This window comes from Chelon labrosus (assembly GCF_963514085.1).
Source record: "Chelon labrosus genome assembly, chromosome: 4".
Classification (NCBI taxonomy): domain Eukaryota; kingdom Metazoa; phylum Chordata; class Actinopteri; order Mugiliformes; family Mugilidae; genus Chelon; species Chelon labrosus.
In genome coordinates this window covers 15,099,915-15,119,484 of record NC_140340.1, presented here as the reverse complement: position 1 = coordinate 15,119,484, position 19,570 = coordinate 15,099,915, and the positions used below count along the sequence as shown (strand labels likewise).

Below are 19,570 nucleotides of genomic sequence, written 5' to 3'. Positions count from 1 at the left end.
TTTCACGTGGCGAGCATGTGTGCATACTTTACCTATTTAAGAAAAAGGTACAAATGCCACAGGAAAGTATTACCCTCATATAAACTCTGAACACACAGACATGCATCAGTATTCAACGATAACGATGGAATAATTGAGGAAGTGGGCTTCAGTTTTACAAAGTAAGGCTGGATTCCTGAGCTTGTGATTTCCCCGCCACTTCCTCATGCAAATTTGCATGCCTATGCAAAAATGGATAGAAATGTCAACAAAACCCAAAAAGGAACATAAAAGGTAGAGAAGAGGAAAACAGCATAGAAACATGCCTGCGGCTTTCCACAAAGTCTGGCACTGCTACAAAGCAGCATGTTACAGTTAACCGTCTTCTCTTCATACTGTTAGTCTTGGTCTGTGACCTTATCTCTCTGTAACATCCCTCAACTCAAATAACTGCCGACAGTAAGACACTAGCACGTTATCTGTTAGGAAGGGGAATTATGACGACACACACTGTGAAGGCATGACACTTTAACAGTGCATTGCAATACAGCTCATGTGCCATAATGTGGCCCATGTGAAAAATGACCCTTTTATGGTGCCCATAAAAAATGTAGAGGTGTAATGTTTTAGCACCGAGGTCGCCGGGATGTTTTTCTGGACTGAATTATACTGAGGTGTTACTAGTGTTTCTGCTCCTCTCATGTTCATTAAGTACACTCTTCAAGTATGACCTTGATAATGATGAACCTATTAAAGTAGACACTGAGTCTACTGAATAAACACTTTTACTTTTCAGGTATCCATTTGCCAGATTAGATGAAAACATTTTCGTCTGGCAGTTTGTTTTTTTCTGAAATTATTTTCAATAGAAACCACAATGTCACTTTATATTCACTGCGATATAAAATTACACATACAATACTCTCACTGGAGCTTTTATTCATATGTTCCCCAACTAATTTGTATTATTTATTAGAGAGAGATGCAATCAATTGTAAAATCCAGTACGTGTTTTATTTTGCTGATGTCTGTGTTGCAGCTTCAGCTGTCCCCATCCGCATAAACATATTATGCAGAGTGTTTCATTTTGTTTTGTTTAGTGCTTTGTAACGTTGGCCTCCTTCCTCATCAGTGTATTTAAGGTAAAATACAACAACAACAACAACATATTAATCTCTCCAGTTAAAGAAAAAACTGTTTGGAGATCTGCAGAAACCAACACAATGAGCTCCAAGATTATATTTGTTGTCTTTGGCGGCCCCTGTGGCTATCAGTGGTAATTGCAGGTGTGAGTTGTCATCAGTGTGACGATGACTATATAAAATCTACTAAAATGAAGTAAAATATGTCCCAAATAATAATAATTTTAGGTCATGTGTAAAGCGGTTCTTCCCAGTTTGGACAGAAAAGACAGAAAAAGAAGCTATTTTCCCCAACTTTGATGGGCCAAGGGTTTCCATTGTTTTCCTAGAAACTCGCCACGTCGCTGTTTACCACATGTGGGGAAAACAAGTGCAAAAAGAGTGTGTTTACACCAATAAGAGAGAAATAAATGGATCGGGCCTTTACATGGTTATTAGGCGCTAATAATTTCCTACTGAATGGATTAATAAAACACCCCCACCCCCCTCAAATTCCTTCAGATCAGACAAGACCGACTGAGGCGGTCATAAGAGGCATTTTCTATTCTGTTTGTCTTTTTATTCTGATTAATGGCAGAATCCCAGTGTCCGTAAATGTAGCAAGCCTTAACCTGGCTCGATCACCACTTTGTTAGCTCGTTTAGTTTGTTGCACAAGAGACATTTACTGAAATTAAATTTAGAGGTTAACTCAGCTGCCTGGCTTTAAAACACATGCTCTGAACTCTGTTACATCCCAGAGGAAGCTTCGTGATACTGTATAACTCAATTACATGAATCAGCACGGTTATACCTTTAAATACCCCCTCCCTTCACTTCAGCCTTTTACTATCTGCGATTGCGCGTCAGCCCTCATTGGCTGTCGGAGATAATCGGTCAGCTAGAACAGTGGAGGGCACAGGGCAGCATGTTTACACCTACTTAGTCTCATAATTAGTTGTTCCGGACGATTTACTCGCTTTATTTAATTATTTTTTTTTTTCCCCGGAGCGCTCTTCTAAAGGGGCCGTCGACGGCAATGTTGTTGTTGTGTCGCGCTGGGAGGCTGTCAGCAGCGGCTCTGGATCCGGCGTTATTCAAGTCACCGGGATCGTTTCTGGTGCAGGTCAAAGCAAACAGACTGACAGCACACACGGGCCGCACGTTTCAGCGGCACCGGTTCCTCTGCGCGTCCGTCGGTGGAGTCGATCCGAGCCGTGCGCACCTGACGAAACAACAGCCGGACGCCGCGCAGAAGTGGGACACGTCGTCTGGTTTTGTAACAGCGGACTGGGGACACTTGAACCGAGTGGCCACTGTCGCTGTGAATCTCTCCCAAAGCGTGCAAAGGGAAGGGGGCGAATTTGATATTATCAGGCTCCTCAGTACAAACAAGCGCCAAAGCAGCAGCAGGGGAGCGCCTGCGGGTAATGCTTTGTTTACATGTAACTCTTGGTCGGTTCCCAGTCGACGCTGCTCCACCGGGACCATGCAAACGAGATCATCATCCACAAGTGCAGCCGCGAAGAAAGGCGACGCAGGCGAGGAGCGGGCTGACGGCAACAAAGGGGTAAATTCAACTGTTCCAAGTGTTTGTCTGACCCCCAGTGACCGCATCGTGAGAGGACACAGGTCCGAGTCTGAGGCCACGCAGAGGCCGTGCTCAGCCGGTGGTGATCTGGGTATCTGTATCCGGATTCAAAACATTATAAAATATGCAAAAGGAAGCCCTTCTCTTGTAAGCAAGCTCTCTCGTTACATAACAAGGCAGCATGACGCACGCAGATAATGTGGGCTGCCTGCCTTTGAGTTGCATGCATGCATATTTTTGATGTTTACAACTCGCGTCTGAACGTGCAGAAGTCCCGGTTGAGCAATGATCAAGGTATGTGTGAGGCAGCACATAAAAGAGCACTTTTATGTTAAGTCATAGTAAGAGTGACTCATTTCATTCATGTGGGTCTTTGGCATGTGCTCCTTCAGTGGTGACTCAACACCACTGATGTGGAAAGAGCCAGAGATGGAAGTGTAGATGAGCTGCACAGTTAGAAGAAACAACGAGCACTACTTGTAAAGGAGTGGAACCAGATGTAATGTCTACCTTGCACACGTTAGGGAACGTTAGTTACTTGAAAGAGCTGCAAAAATTAGTCAAGAAACTGATTAGATGAAGAATAATCGACTGTTTTTATCTTTATTCAGGACGTTTTTTTAATATGTCAAACACCTGCTTGTTCGTGAATTATCTTTGAACCAATGAAGAGGCAAATAAGGCCAGCTGAAGATTTGTTTTTTATTTATCATCTTATGATTTCAAAAACTAAACGTGAAATAATATGCAGATTAATAGACAAGGAAAATAACTGCTGCCCAACTAATTAGCACAAAGCAGGGAGATCTGTAATCACGAACAAATGTAATGTCTGTCTACAAGAGATTAGCGTCCAGTTCACCGTGGTTAATCATTCATCGACCTTGTGAGCCGGGTTCCTGTTATAGGGAAGTTTTCTTTTGCCACCGTCGCCTCAGTGCTTGCTCTGGTGGTTTCAGTCTCTGGGTTTCATAAAGCGTCTTCAGGCAGTTTGGCGCACTGACACTGAACGGAGAAAACGTAAGCAATGGAGTTGGATCTGGGAACCATTAATATCTGCACTACATTTCATAGCAGTGTAATATGTGTTAATGTTCGTCAGTCTGTGACGTGCTGCTAACATGACCTCAGAAGGTTAACATATAGACTCGCATTAGACTAATCCAAAGATAAAACGCTCAAATCATATAAAGTGAGACATCAAATAAAAAAATGCCAAAGGTTTGTTTGAGATAAGGATCTTAAAAATGACAATAAAATAAAATCTTGAAGACAAGGACATAAGTCTTGGTTTAAACTGATGATGTGTTATAGTCGTTCATCTCCTGCTCGATAAGTATAACTCACTAACCAAGCGTAAGCAGGTGAATACATTTCTGCTTCTATGATTTGAGCAAATTGGATTCTAGGTGGAGAGAAATGGAATACATCCATTTTTCTATTCATAAGATTTTTTTTTAAACATTTCCCACAATGCAGCTTGACAGCCAAAAAGTCTGGTCAGCAGCTAATGTAGCCTCAGGTTGTTAGCCTCAGGAAGGGATACCCTTCCTCATGTGGGAATTTATAGTTCTTCCTGCATCTCCCTCTGGAGCCACAAAGTATTTTAAGTATTTTCTCATGTGCCCTGACACTCCCAAGGAAGTTCTGTTGTAGGAAATGTTTCGCTCAGTTTGACTTTTTCTTTGTGACGATAGCAGCTATTTAGCAGTATGTTTCTAGCTTCTGCTCGAGCCTCTGGCATGAAGGATTCGCCACTTCAAAAATTTCCCTCCCGCTCTGTGCATGTGAGTGTGTCTTTGTCCGTGTTTACATGCCACTGTGACTTGGCATGTGTTTTCGCGGCTCTGAAAAGCTGTTATCTCACACAGCAGTCACACTGTTCCCCTCCTATACACCCTCCCTGGCACAACTCCCTTTAGCTTCTCTCTCACATGACCCTCCCACAGCGTTGCCTGCCTTTACTTTTAGCTTGGCCTTTCTAGCCTCTGAAAAGGAAAGGCCTGCTCCCTCTCCCACTCGGGACTCTTCCATTGTCCATTGTTGGCAGCCCCGTGAATATGCTGCCAAGACTATGGCTTCATCGAGGGGGCTTGGGCTAAAATTTAGCAAGACAAGTTGAACCCGAGAGAAAAGACCAGCTTGTTTTTTTTTCCCTCGTTGTTTCTGCCTCGCTGATTAACGGTCTGTCTCAGGCCCACAAAGGAGCAAGCAGAATGACAGTGCAACAAAAACGCCGTAGAAGGACATGAATGAAAGATGCTGTATGGAAAACTAAATGTGCCACATGGAAATGAATGTCACATTCTTTTACAAGACTGAAACATGAATGCAGCATAAAGTGCCCTGGCTTGTGGGTTTGGACTTGTATGAAATTCACATCCATGTCTCTTCAGAATTAACTGTAATAATGTTGGTGATCCCCCGGCTCATAAGCTCACATGCTTGCCAAATTAACATTCCTGTCGGACTCAGCTGCCCATTGTGTTTGATGCCAATTAGTACTCTGGCATAATGCTAAACTTAGATGGCTGATCTGCTAATCATCAGCATGTGATGCTGTGAGCATTGAACTCAAAGGATTTCTGTGTCTCACAGCTATTATCATCGATGTAGACTCTGAAACTTGTCAACTGGATTTTCTTAATCTTCAAATTTTTGCTATAGGATAGTTTGCTCATATGCACATTTGCCAACAGCCTACATTTTTGTCATCATCACTGTTCTAGTTCGACTTGAAGAGCTACAGAAATATCAGATTTCCTGTTAACGAGGCCACAGCGGGCAGCATTCTTTGTACTTAGCCAATCGTTTCAGCTCTGTGGGTACCATGTCAATATTTTGCCTAAAAATAGATTCATCATACAGGCCAGAGGTATTTCCTGTTTTCACAGGCGAAGATTTAGTTTCCTCCTGGCAGAGGGGACATTTGAATGAATCGCCTTCAAAAGGAACCACTGGACACAAGTTCCTCCTGCCAGCTGGTTTTAAGCTTCTCCGTTCACGGTCTCAATTTTAGTTGAACCTGAAGGGGCATCCTAAAAGAGATTTTGTTTTGATTGCATTACCATAGCAGGTAATGGAGAAGTGCTGAAAGTTGCCTCCAAATGCTTGGTCAGATTCTCAGCTTTGTTTGTTTAGACTTTGAGCACGTATTTGAGGACGCAAGTGGTTATTTTAACCTTGAATCACATAGGGGGACTGTTGATATGTAAGATCACAAGAATCAACACAGCAGTCCATCTTGCTGGTCTTCAAACTATGTGGCTGATCCACAGAGGCGTAGCCAAGTCAGTGTCCTGTAAGGAACTACTGGCAGTTATGCTTGTGTTTTAGGTGGGATGGCGGTCGCTAAGGCAAAGATATTCCTTACAAAGACGGCAAGAATCGAATCATCCACCAACATTTTAACCACACAGGTGGCTACACGGACTCCTTGCAAGCTTTCAAAGCTCTTCAGACTCCAGCTGTTTGTTTGTTTCTTCTTAAACGCATTCCTACTAAAAATCATATTGAGATCATTAATGTTATCCAGAGGTATATAGTAATGGATAGATCACACATAACATTGTGACCACTGACAGAAGTTAATAACATTGACCATCTTACGACAATTCAGTGTTCTGCAGGGAAACTTTTGGGCCTGGCATTCGTGTGGATGTTGCTTAGACTTGTTCCACCCACCTAGACCAGACCAGGCACCCCCACCCCATAGCAATGACACGCCTTGATGGGAGCAGCCATCCCCAGCAGGATGCAGCCTGACACAGGCACACACACAAAAACAGTTTAGGAACAACTCAAAAAAACAAAAAATGAAAAACTTTGTTCAAAAAGCCTCCATCTTTATGTGATTCAGTGTTGATTTACAGTATTTCTTAAAACTCTGTTGTACTGTGCTTTCATGATCCTCAGATCAGATTACCTTCATTATGAGCTGCCTGCAGTTTGTGGTGCCCTTATTCTTAAATATTCCCCAAAGGATTCCTAGCATTGGTGCAGTAGTGGTCAGCCAGATAAATATACTATAGTGTAGTATACTATAGTGCAAACAGTGCTGGCAGCAAGGTAAAAAGTTCAATTTGGAATGAAGCTGCAGCTCCAAGATAAATATTTACACTGTCACAACATTAAGCGGTTACCAAATGAGATCACGTGTAGCCAGATGAAAGGAATGACTTCTAAAATACCAGTTGTTCAGGTTCTGCTGCTTTATGCTTGGCTGTGCTTCTAAAACACTTTTGTCTTTTGTCAGACGCACTGTTACAGATTTTCTCAAGCCTTCACCATCAATGCTCTATTGGTCTTATTGTCACTGGTGTGTGGTGTAGTTCACTAATCCGCCTCACACGCACTGAAGTGACCGGTCGGCTCACCCGCTACGTGTCAGACGGCTGGATTGTGTCTGGAGTGGCGTTTGTGTGCAGCTCACAGACCCGGAGCAATGTGTGCGTTTGTGCACTTATGAGAGGCTCTTTGTGTGTGCGTGTGTAGGGGAAAACTGACTGACTCCTTTTATTAGTGTGTGAAAGGGTGAGTGGTAATGTGAATTACCTAAAACACACAGCAGCAGTCTATGTTTAATCAGCTGACTCGGCTGCTGCATGAACAGGGGAGGCTAATAAAAGCCCACGCTTTGTTTGGCCTACTCGGGTGACGCACAGTCACAGCACATGGTTGGCTCTATATTATGATGCTACATGCATTTTTATGTCTGACCTAAGAATGGAAAAAACCAAAAAAACAAAATTTGATCCGTATTTCTCATGCATCCAACTTTATTTGCACATCAGGGATTCTGCAGGGCATCATGTTTAGCTTGCAAAGTAATTCAAAGTGTCAGTCCTAAGTCCCCTGTCTCATTCTGCTCTTTTGCCTACATTACAATAACTAGGGGGCCATGGATTTAATCTGGTTATATATCATTGTCCTCAGTTGGTTTTCATTAACGTTATTCCATTTAGTATCATCTATCTGTCCTTTTATCTGTCTGTATGTGCAGTATGTCTTCTAACCGACACACTTTCTTACATTGCCTTTCAGTTCCTCCTCACGTTTGAATTCGCCCTGCTCACTCCCTCCCTCGTTTGTTTTTGTTCAGGATGTGCAGAGTTTAAAAGAGGACTCTTCTGCCTCATCAACTGAGAAGGGCCTTGGGGACACAGAACCAGAGGGAGGAAAACCCAACAAGACCCAACAGCTAAAGAAAGTCTTCAAGGAGTATGGAGCAGTGGGAGTTTGCTTTCACATTGGGATCTCTCTCATGTCTCTGGGGATGTTCTACCTCCTTATATCCAGGTAAAAAAAAAAAAAAAAAAACATCAGTTCAATGTGATTTGATGTGTGGGTGATTGGGGGTCATTGGGGTGATTAGTTCCAGGTGGCCACGGCTTCAGTTGTACTCCGGACACCATGCATATTTGTTCTTATTAAATTACTTTCTAGTTTGTTAGGAGGATGCATGTACAGTAGATGGCCCTGGGGCACAGTGGAGAGAACTCCTTTATTCTCAAAGATACAAAAAGCTTAGCAGTAGCTTGAAACGGATCAACTGTATATACCTTTAATTGCTTCTTTTTAGAGATCAGAGACTGAAGCAAGGTTAAGGCCGCTTAAATCCTTGAGAGTCATTAAACACTTAAAAATACACAGCCTGGCCAAAAAAAAAAAAAAAAGCAGCCACCTGGATTTAACTAAGCAAGTAGATACGAGCCTCCTGCTGGATAATTACTGCATGGGCGATTATCTTTCAGTTGGCAACAAGTTATTCAACCCCAACTGATGCAATGAGTAGCTTCTCCTTTCTTAAACAACCATGTTGAAAGACACATCCCGAGGTCATGAAAAAGATCTAGTCTGTTTGAGAAAGGTCAAATCATTTGCATGCATTAAGCAGAGAAAACATCTAAGGAGATTACAGAAACTAGTAAAATTGGGTTAAGAACTGTCCAACGCATTATTAAAAACTGGAAGGATGTGGTCGGAAAAAAATCCTGATTGATCGTGATCGGCGATCACTTAAACGTTTGGTGAAATCAAATCAATATAAAACAACAGTAGAACTCAGGGCTATGTTTAATAGTGAAAGTAAGAGCATTTCCACACATACAATGTGAAGGGAACTCAATGGATTGGGATTGAAGCTGTGTAGCCTTAGGAAAACCACTAATCAGTGAGGCTAACTGGGGAAAAAGGCTTCAGTTTGCTAGGGAGCATAAAGATTGGACTCTGGAGCAATGGAAGAGGGTCATGTGGTCTGATGAGTCCAGTCCCTGTTCCAGAGTGATGGGGGCATCAGGGTAAGAAGAGAGGCAGATGAAATGATGCACCCATCATGCCTAGTGTCTACTGTACAAGCCTGTGGGGTCAGTGCTATGATCCGGGGTTGCTACAGTTCCTCAGGTCTAGGTTCAGTAACATTATGTGTCCAAAGAATGAAGTCAGCTGACTACCTGAATATCCTGAATGACCAGGTTATTCCATCAATGGATGTTTTCTTCCCTGATGGCACGGGTGCATTCCAAAATGACAATGCCAGGATTCATGGGGCTCAAATTGTGAAAGAGTGGTTCAGGGAGCATGAGACATCGATTGGCCACCACAGAGTCCAGACCTTAACCCCATTGAGAATCTTTAGGATGTGCTGGAGAAGGCTTTGAGCAGTGGTCAGACTCTCCCATCATCAATACAAGATCTTGGTGAAAAATGAATGCAACACTGGATGGAAATAAATCTTGTGACATTGCAGAAGCTCATCAAAGCAATGCCACAGCGAATGTGTGCTGTAGTCAAAGCTAAAGGCCAAATATTAGAGTGTGTGACCTTTTTTTTTTTTTTTTTTTTTGGGCCAGGCAGTGTATCTACTCCGATATCTCTAAACAAGGTTATAAAATGTGTGAGCTCTTACCCATGACCATATCTGGTTTTATGATGTTTTGTACTCTGATGTTGACCATCCAAACTAGGCAACAATTATATAACGATCTATTTTCTCAACCTTTAGCTTATGACAGGAAACGTTGTCCATTGCAACTTCCCACAAACCAAAGGCATGGTGTGTGTATGTATATATATATATATATATATATATATATATGTCACGGGTTGAAAAGTCAAGTTTCATGTTATTCATGATAATTTAGGGAAGACTGTCTTCCAAATGCTCACCAATTTTACTGAGAAGTTCTTTGAACATATCTGATCTGATGATATAACACATAAAATTGTGCATTGATCACATAGTTATTGAACCTCTTACACTTTTTGATGGCATGAAGGAAATCACTAATTGATCTAAAGCAGATGAAGGGAGAAGGGGAAAAGTAAAATGCCAAGACAGGTCTGAGGAGCATCAAACATCACTCAGTGATTTTATCTAGCAGCGTGCAAATGTAAAATTTCCTTTGAGCCTGAAGCTGTGCATGAGAAATGATTGATCTGTGGGCTGCTTTTACATTGAAGAATGCAAAGTGTGCTGCAAATTGGTGGCAAATGGGAACTGTTCTATGAGAGGTGTCTCTTTTTTTTATTTTCACCCAGTCAGCCACATTAAACTGGATCTGCAGTTTCTGAAATACCGCTAATGGCTGTGTGCAGAATTTCACACTATGGTCCATGCATTTTGTTCCTGTCTGTTGCTGTTTAATAGACTATGAACCAAACAACACACTCTTCTTACTTTTGGCTTAAGTATCATTCCAGTCTCAGGCCGCGGCGTGTCTGGCTTCATGCCAGGGTCTTTCATACTAAAGAGAGTTGGCAGACATTAACTGACAGCTTGCTGATTTCTTTCTATAGCTGATAATGACCCTTGAGCTGAAAAAAAAAAAAAAAAAAGACTCTGTAGCCATCAACAATTGAGAATTATCACAGTGAGGCCAGAGAGCCAGGCATGTGGCCCGCTAATACAGCCCTCTGTGCTGGGTAAACAGTTGTCAGGGTGCAGATGGATCTTTATATTTAGCCGACTTAAGTTTGCTGAGTGCAACAGGGCTGTTAATGCGTGAGAGGGCCTGTATTTACTGAAGCAGCTCGAAGCCTCGTGTTGGCACATTTTTCACATATTTATTTCTGCAAGTAGTTCAAATGAAACTGCCACGACTGCTCAGCACCAAAGTCGGTCTCATAAAGACAGTGATGAATGTAACTGGTTTAATGCACTTCAACTCTAAAGATCTTTTTTTTTTTTTATAGATAATGTCTTCGCTTTAAATTGGTACGTTAACGATTATGAAACAGTCTTCGTTGGGCATGGCTCCCTCTGGTGGAGGAAAGGTGAATTTCACTTCTAACCACAGAACTAAAAGGGCTGCAGAAGGGGAAGCCAAGGTTTTCAGGATTGTTTTTATTTTTTACATCAGCTACAGTAGTCAATAACTATATTTATATTCACAGAATATAACATTCGGGTATTTTTTTCTCCCACTGAATGGTAGCATACACCCAGTCACTTAGCCCTTGTATGTAAATTCATTGCTCTTCTAACCGGTTTTTGGTTTCTCCACAGTGGGATTGATATGGCGGCCGTGCTCTGCAAAGTAGGCTTCAGCGAGTCAGTCGTTCAGTCTAAAATGGCAGCGGGAACCAGCACATTCGTCCTGGCCTACGCCATCCACAAGCTCTTCGCCCCGGTCCGCATCAGCATCACTCTGGTGTCCGTGCCTCTCATTGTTCGCTACTTCAGAAGGACTGGACTCTTTAAACCGCCTACACCTGCACCCTGATGGCCATGCTCTGCTCCTCTTCTGCCTAATTAAGCAACAAACATCCTGAATGTTCGTACTTCAGACGCCTGTATATATTTTTGCTTATTTGCCTTCTGTTAGAAACATGTCATCTCTTTGCATTTGTGAAGTCAGGTGCAACGTTTCCTACATTGGTTCCTGCTGTAACAGTCAGATGTGCTAAACGGTGTTACTGTGGGATTAAAGTGGGGACTTGAGTCTTTGGCTCACCGGACACAAGTGTGTTAGGGGTAAGGTCTAAAGTGTGCGCATTCCAAAAAATAAATAAATCATTACATATTTATTTACAATCAGAACTCAGATCAGGGATAATTTTTCCAGTTGGCAGGTCTGCCTCTTAATGCTGTGAAGGTTCCCCGTAGGAATAAGTTGAAACAGCTGATTTCTCTTCGACGGCTGACTTGGCTGTGTTACGGTGTTATGAATCAGCTGAATACCTCAGGTTACCTCTCTAATCTCCACTCTCTCTGTCCCTACAGTTTGTTTCCTAGTCTCTCCCGGCATCCAGTTGCTTTGCCATTATTTCCCCTCTCCTCTCTCTTTCCCCAGTCATTTTCCAACTGACACTACATTAAAAGGAAGTACGTGAATCTTGTGTATTTCACTGCAAACTACAGATGAAGACTGTTGGGTTTTGAGTTGTTTGTGATTGAATGGACCGTATTTAATTATTAAAAAGGGAAATTCTGTTTTATATCACGCGTGTTTTTGTTACAAAGCGCCTCCATCGTTCAGTGTGTTGGATCATAAGCTGACGTTATTTTGAATTGAAGACGAGTTAATATTTAAATTAACGGCGTCAGATGAGTGTGAGACGTGAAAGAATCCACTCACAGTGAATTACCCCTCGACTCAGCAGTTCTCAACTGAGTGTTTTAGTGGCTTTCAGCTCACCGTTTTAACAGTTTGAAACGTTTGTCTGCCGTGGTAGTTTGTTTTTAGCAATTAAACTGATAGATTCACTGGAGCTTTCCTGCCTCGCCACCAGACAACAGACAGCTGGGGGACATGAGGACCTCAGAGTGTGGGAGAGAAATAAACAGAGCTAAAAAGGCAAGCAAATGAATAATGCTGCTTGTTATTTACTTGAATGGGAGCGAGCTATGACGCAAATCTGACATTAAATTGCAGGCTTCAACGGATGAAAACTGGCTTGTGCTGCACATTTTCACAAGTTCTTTCACAGCCTGTCAGGTTTTGTTCAGACATTGCGGAGTTAAACTTCTCACATTTCTTTATTCGAGAGGAAAGCACTCTACTAATTAAGTCTCTATTACTTCGGTTCTTATGTAGTAGACATTGAGAGTTAAGTTAGTAAAGGGGCTGCACTTCTCATTTCTCGCCACACTGAGGCGCTCCTAAACCACAAATCCAGTCCCGTTTGTACTCCGGTGATACCACTTCATCCAGTTTTCATCTCCTAAGATTAAATGCCTTTGTGCTCTTAACGTCTACATAGACAGCAGCATTACACCATGAAAAGCTGCATCAGTCATGGATCCCACTGACTGCCAATGTGTCAGGATGGTGTCTACAACACAAACAAAATCTTTTATTCAATCTCAGGACAATAAATACTTCCAACCAGAGCTGTTCTGATGGCGTTGTATGTTTCATGGGGTCATAACAGACTGGACATGTTTACTCTTAATAAGAATTCATTCATTCCTGGGTGTATTTAATCACAGCACGGCCGGTGCCACCTCTCTCCTCACTTTTCTCCTGTGCTCCCTCTCTTCTTCCTAGATGGTTTGATGGGCCATACAGCACAGCAAGCAAGTCTGAGCTGGTGTGGCATCCCCGAAGAGCTGCAGTGTATTGAATGGTAGCTGCTTTGAACAAGACCTGAATTCTTCTGTGTGTATCTGTGTGTTTCTTGGCCCTTGGTAAATAATTCAGCCAGGAGAGTTGTATAAGGAGAGTGAGAGTGCACGGTGGTCTGTGCCAAAAATCAACCCCGGTTTTTCAGGAACAGGAGCTTTGGCAGCACACTGACACAAACTTATACAAACCGATTTCTCTCTCTCTCTCTCTCACACACACACACACACACACAGAGAGGAAGAAGGAGAAGCCGAGGTCTCATTAGCCATGATGAGGACAGGGAGCTGCCATCGCCTCTCCATCCCCTGCATGTCCCCCATGGCTAAGAACAAATTGGTGACAGCGCTCCCAGCCACTCTGCCGGGCTACCTGCGATGCACTGGGCTCTGTCAGGCTCCTCTCCGTCCTGCGCCGCTGTGCATTTGCGTGTTCGAGTGTGTGTGTGCCAAAAAGGGAAAGCAAACATGAGAGGAGGAAGAGCTGGAAGATCAGCTCCTCGGTTGCTCTCGCCCGTCACCTTTTGCTCGGCCCAGGACCGAGTCGCGATGTGAACACTTCACGTTCGCTTGGCCTCAGCTTTGATGAAGAGCCTCTCCCCACCGCGTGGCGGGTTCAAGGGGGTTCAAATCCCTGCCTCAGCTCCTGACTTGTGCACCTTTCATTAAAGTCAGATACAACGCCAGCGTCACCACTGTCACGGCGGCACACGGAGTGAATCCATTACTGTGGTATACTCAGACCCCAAGCTGCCTCTCTGACAAGACTTGGAAGGTGTGTAGTAGTTAAAGTGCTGATGCATGCAGTAATACATAAACATATGGCAAAGTGCATATGCTCTCCGTCTCTCCTGCACACAAACCCCTTCACACACACTCAAGTCCTGACAAGCCGTCTGTTTTTTTTTTGTTTGTTTTTTACCTCGCACCTTTTATTTAATTTCTTCTTTCTTATTATTTCTTACCATTTCCTCTCCCATCATATTCTGCGCCTGCTCATTATCTCTCCTTATTCCCTTCACCCTCCCCTCCCCTCCCCTCCATCTCCTGACCTGTTCAGTAAACTTGTTAGCCCTTCAGAGTGTCAGCGGCTAGACGGAGAGGCACCTATTCTGTCAGCCTCGCAGGTTCAAAGACATCCTGTGAATTTCTTTACAGAACAGGCTGGCGTAAAGTTTCAAGGAGTGCAAACAAACACACTCTTTCTCTCTCTTGTTCCTGCTCACTCCCCGCCATCTCACTTTTTTTTTTTTTTTTTTTTTTTTTTTTTTTTATCGCTTTAACCCTCTTTTCCCACTCATATTTTTTGGCCACTTCTCTCGTTCTCCATCGCCGTCTCTCCCCTTTTTCCCTCCCGCCTCTCCTCCCTGTCTGTGGAGTTAAGTTTAGCAGATGCACCTGATGGCAGCACCATCCTGGAGCACCTGTCAGCTGTCTGCCTTCATCACGGCTCCTCTGCTGCCACAGAGGCCACAGGGAAGTAAACCCGGAGACAGTCGCTACTATCAACAGCTGCATCTTATTATTTTAAACACCAGTGCCAGTCAGTTTCCACCAGAGATGCGTACATTTATTTATTTTCTGGCGCACGCTCCGCCTCCCCTCCTTCATTCTCATTGCTCCTCTGGATTCAGAAGCTCAGCTGTTAAATGCAAGCAATTATAATCGAGCAGAGAGAGAGAGAGAGCGGCTGGAGACAGACTTTATCTAGCTTGTGACAGAGAAGAGGAGGAGGAGAGGAGGAGGAGGCAGCAGGTAGAAGTTGTCAAAGTGTTTTTGGCAGTTGTGGATTATGTTTTTGACTGTCTGTAACTGTAACTTAGCTCACTGCCTGTCACTTGTCTCACAGGCAGCTGGGTCATTGAGTCTGAGCTGTGTTAATGCCACTCCTCACAACACCAGATGCAGCATACGAAGACGCATAATGATACTCTGATTCTCCTTTCTCTCTCAGGTTCAATTAATTTAACCTTTCCCTTCACTCAAACAGTGTCTTCCAATTTGTGTGCACACAAATAACATTTTTACAAAATACACAGACATACTGGGCAGGAAAGTATTGATTTCAAAGCAAAATCAAATACAACCAGATCTCCTACATCTGGCCACAGCTGGTGATTTCATACAGTTATGTTTCCATCCAGTATCCCTCCATCCAATATCATGTATAATGCTTGTTTACCCTATGAAGGATTGTCATAAATGTTTTTCAGGGCTGTGCAACCTGGTTTATAAAATATACATAGTGCTGCATAATGTACATAGTGAATTGCATTCAGATTTATGCATTGTATGCAGTGTACTGTTATGTTAAGCTGTGGCGCCCTCTCACTCCACCTTAAATGATTGATTAAGGAAGCAAAAAAAAAAAAAAACATGCAAACAGTTTAGAACAACTCCGGCATTTCTTTGTATATACTGGGATTAGGTCACATGCATGTCATTTTGGGGTTGTTTAAGTGCCAAGTTGGTGTAATTATATAATTTAAAGGAAAAGTCTGTATTTTAATAACTTCACAGCTGCCTCCAACAAGCGGACAATAAAGAAAAAAAAAAAGCTGTTCAATTCAATTCAAGCTGTTGTCTCTGCAAATGCACAAATACAGTAGGGTTTAATTTAAAATCAGGCAGTACAGGCAGTACATTTTCTCTAGTTTTGTGACATGTCATATGATAGCCACGTGGCACATTCAAATACCAGATTTATTTGACATTAGCATTATCGTCTATCTGCACGACCCCACTCAATAACATTCAAACATTTGCAGTTTAAAAAAAAGGGGGATTTGAAGATATTTATCAGTCGAGAGAGACTAGAAAATATGGGATGAGAGAGAGGGTATGCAGCAGAGGGCACAGCAATAAAGATTTCAGCCTCAGTTTGTTCAACCAGGTGAAGCCATATGAGCCCTTTCCCCTACATCTTGTTGTAGCAATATGAATAAATAATAAAATGCTGTTAACCGTGCAAAATGACCAAGCTGCAAACCAGTTTTGTTAAAATAATTCCATTTTGTTTTCCATGTAAAAAAAAAAAAAAAAAAATCTTTTTCATCAATAAACTAACACAACATTGTTGAAACCGAACAGATATTCATGTGTTTAGAAGAAGAGTCTGTCTTTAATTGAGGGAACTGCAGTGTGACCGTTTCCTGGTGTGCTGAATATTCCTTTGTCATGCATGTCATTTGGGGGGGATCTTCAAGTGCCAAGTTGGCGTGCTATGAAGTGGCCTCCGACAAGCAGACAACAAAAGAATCTGAAGCTTCTTTCTCTACCCTGGACGTCAAAATAAAAGTCATATTTGTTGTGCAATGCTTCATAAAACTTTATCTACACACAACAACAGAATGGTATGTTTGGTCAAGGCTGAATCCGAAACCAGCTCTGCCGGCTCTGATGAAAGAAACTACACTACAGAGTCACTATGGCCGGCGATTTTAGCTGCAAAGATGGAGAATAAATGTTCATCAAAATTAAGTAAAATTACAGAAAAAATTATATAAGATTCTAGAAAAATAATAGAAACTAAAGAATACAATTTTGATCAGAGAGATAATAGATGTATGGGTAAAGAGATGAGGGTGACTGAAAATGTGACCTTCATATTTCAAGACAGAAAAAGTAAAAATATCAATATCAATATTTCTGGAGGATCCTTGTGCGTCATCTAAAACAATACAGTAAAATCACAGTCCCGAGATAATTTGTCCTAATCACAGAGTTTGCGGCCCGGGAGAACCAAAACTCCACCAAGTGCAGACACAGTGTCGTAAACCATTACTAAGCCGCCATTACCGATCGAAGTCTGTTTGCCTGTACGCACTTCATAACGAATGCATCTCATAAATCCTCTCTAACGATTCCTCCTTAAATGATTCCCACAGCTCAGAGTGTCTGCTCAGTGGAGGGCGCTCATGGATCAAACCATTAACAGGAAACCAGGCCGGGGTGACAAGCAGAGGGCAAAAAGCTCAGGCCCCAAATCATCACCCCGCCCCAACCCACCACCCGCTACAAACCTAATGGAAAGCAAACAGACAGACAATTTCTTTCAATTAGCCCGAACCAGTCAGCCCAATAAATTTTAGTTTGGTCCTTAAGACATAAGGGCCCTGTTGCATGTCCTGCTGAAAATGAAGACTAATGGGGTGTTGTGGAGCTGCTGAGCGCCTGATTTCTTGCCACTATACCACTGCCACTTGCCGCTCTTCTTTTTTCCCCTCCACCACAACCCACCCTCGCCTTGGAATCAGTGCTGACTGGGCACAACACAAAATGTTTAGTACATTTATTCACAAACTGGATTCATTTTGTGTTTTAAGCATTGTTCCTGAGTAGTTAGGAGGAGCTATTCATCTCAGCCTGACAACAGCCGTGGACGTACCCATCGTTCACCCTCGGTGTCAGCTGAAGTGATGGCACGCAGAGTAACACTCCACTCAGCTGCCTACTGAGCAACCTCAAGTTTTTACAAGAAGAAATTTTCTCGAGGCTGTCGGTGAGCAGTTAAATATTTGGAGGACTCCCATTTGTCTATCACAACCAAAGGGCTATTGAATTCAGCAGTGGTGGAAGATATTATCTCACTACAGTGTAGTAATTCTCAACAAGTCCCAAAGTACGTTCACATTTTTACTTAAATAAAAATATCAAATACATACATGTAGAAAGCTGTGCGGAAATTGGCTGATAGGAGGTTTAGATTATGTACATTATGTTATTACTTGTGCATTCATGCGTGCAGCATTTTACTGTTTCACTTGGTTGGTGCATTATGTGCTTGGAAGGTCTCTTCCTATTCAATATCTTAAAGCATCATAGCATTTCACTGGGGTTAAAAGAGATAAGTAGGTCATTGTCACCCAAGTATGGCAGTGTAGCTGCCTCATGTGCCATCTCATATAAAGCACGGTGTCAGCCAACATCACGTGTAACACACCACAGTCACATGTTATGGTGTTCATTTCACACAACGTAGTCTGGAGGAAGACCCCGTCTGACCCCGTCCTTAGCCTTAACCCTAACCTTCTCACATTTCATTTTACAGTGTGACAGTGTCACAATGCTCAAAACTAAAAATGACACTCACAATTATGAAGTAAAATGCTTAAAACGCGTAGCATGACACGCAAAACGTGCCGGAAGTGGTGTGCCTTTCGCGTGTAGTTCCATAATATCAAGTGGGTTACCAGTTACTCGTCTAGTTGTGATTAAATTATGTTGTAGCACAGCAAATACAGTTAAATAAAAGTGTATTAAATTAGTTTATTTTCATTTATTTTTCCACTTTTCCATTCGCAATCCACAAACAACATACTTAAACATAGCGTTAAGTTTCATTTTATAAGCTGGCAAAAAAACAAGCAAAGCCAGCTTTAATAGACGGCTGTTCCCCCGTGTAAACCATTTGTTAGTGTTCCCTAGTTAAAAGTTTGTGTTTTCCAAACAGCGCTCGACATCTTTCTCAGCTCGGCTGCTTGCCTGTTCTTTTTGTCGTCTACATCGTGACTGACCTCGAGTGGTCTTTACTGTGAACTACACAACACAGTACACAAAGGTCTGTGCGTTAGTTTTTGTAGCTAATGGGGTTTTTAATTAGCCTACCATGGCCTTAAACACATTTTGCATGTAAAATTATGACCATATCTTATAAGTATAGTGGACTAAAAGTAAAGTAAAAGTGAAGTAAAGTACACTTGCCACAAAACGGTATGTTTGTAGACTGTGAATCAATGTATGAATGAATTTAATCTCCTGCTCTCCACTGCTGGACTTCAATAAGCATTTTTTAAAATAAGTGAGATGAGATAATAAAGGTGAATTCTGGTGGACGACGCTCTTCTTTCCAGAAGAATAGATAAAACATTGTCGATAACAACAATAAAGAAGAATAATTCGCCATCCATCACTGATGTATGGGAGATCCTCAGGCCACCGTTTGTTGATGAAGGAAGAAACAAAGTTGCTATGTCATACGAAGAAATATTAACTACAAGTGAACAGGGGGCAAGGAGACATTGATTTTACAATTCAGGACTCAATCAAAGAGAATTATGGATGGCAGTACTAGTTTGATTTGCCTGCTCATTAAAGTTAACATCCATAGTGTACGTCTACCCCCTGGCAATGTAGGCACAGGATTTACAGGGGTGGGTTAAATACAGTTCACTTCTAAGAGAGGTAAAGTCACATGACCGCGAATAAAGGTGTGTGAGACAGAAGACGTAGCGGGATATAACGGGGAGGGGAGAAGGAAAAAGAAAGAGGATGCACACAACTAGAGGGAGAGAGGAGGAAAGAGAAACTCCATTAT

General features: G+C 42.4%; 1 protein-coding gene across 3 annotated transcripts; it reads left to right on the top strand.

Moving 5' to 3' along the window:
• The first annotated feature begins 1,861 nt into the window (after nt 1-1,861).
• fam210b (family with sequence similarity 210 member B) lies at nt 1,862-14,482 on the top strand. 3 transcript variants are annotated; one of them, XR_014699021.1, is made up of 5 exons: nt 1,862-2,669; nt 7,792-7,988; nt 11,197-11,464; nt 13,181-13,259; nt 13,492-14,482. XR_014699021.1 is itself a non-coding variant. In XM_084543288.1 (3 exons), exons 1-3 carry the CDS (start codon nt 2,139-2,141, stop codon nt 11,411-11,413), a joined length of 945 nt encoding a protein of 314 aa, XP_084399414.1. In that variant the 5' UTR covers nt 1,863-2,138; the 3' UTR covers nt 11,414-12,127. The 3 variants fall into 3 exon arrangements, 1 of the variants encoding a protein (XP_084399414.1); XR_014699022.1 differs by having other exon boundaries at nt 13,181-14,482; XM_084543288.1 differs by lacking the exons at nt 13,181-13,259; nt 13,492-14,482 and having other exon boundaries at nt 1,863-2,669; nt 11,197-12,127.
• The last annotated feature ends 5,088 nt before the right edge of the window (nt 14,483-19,570 follow it).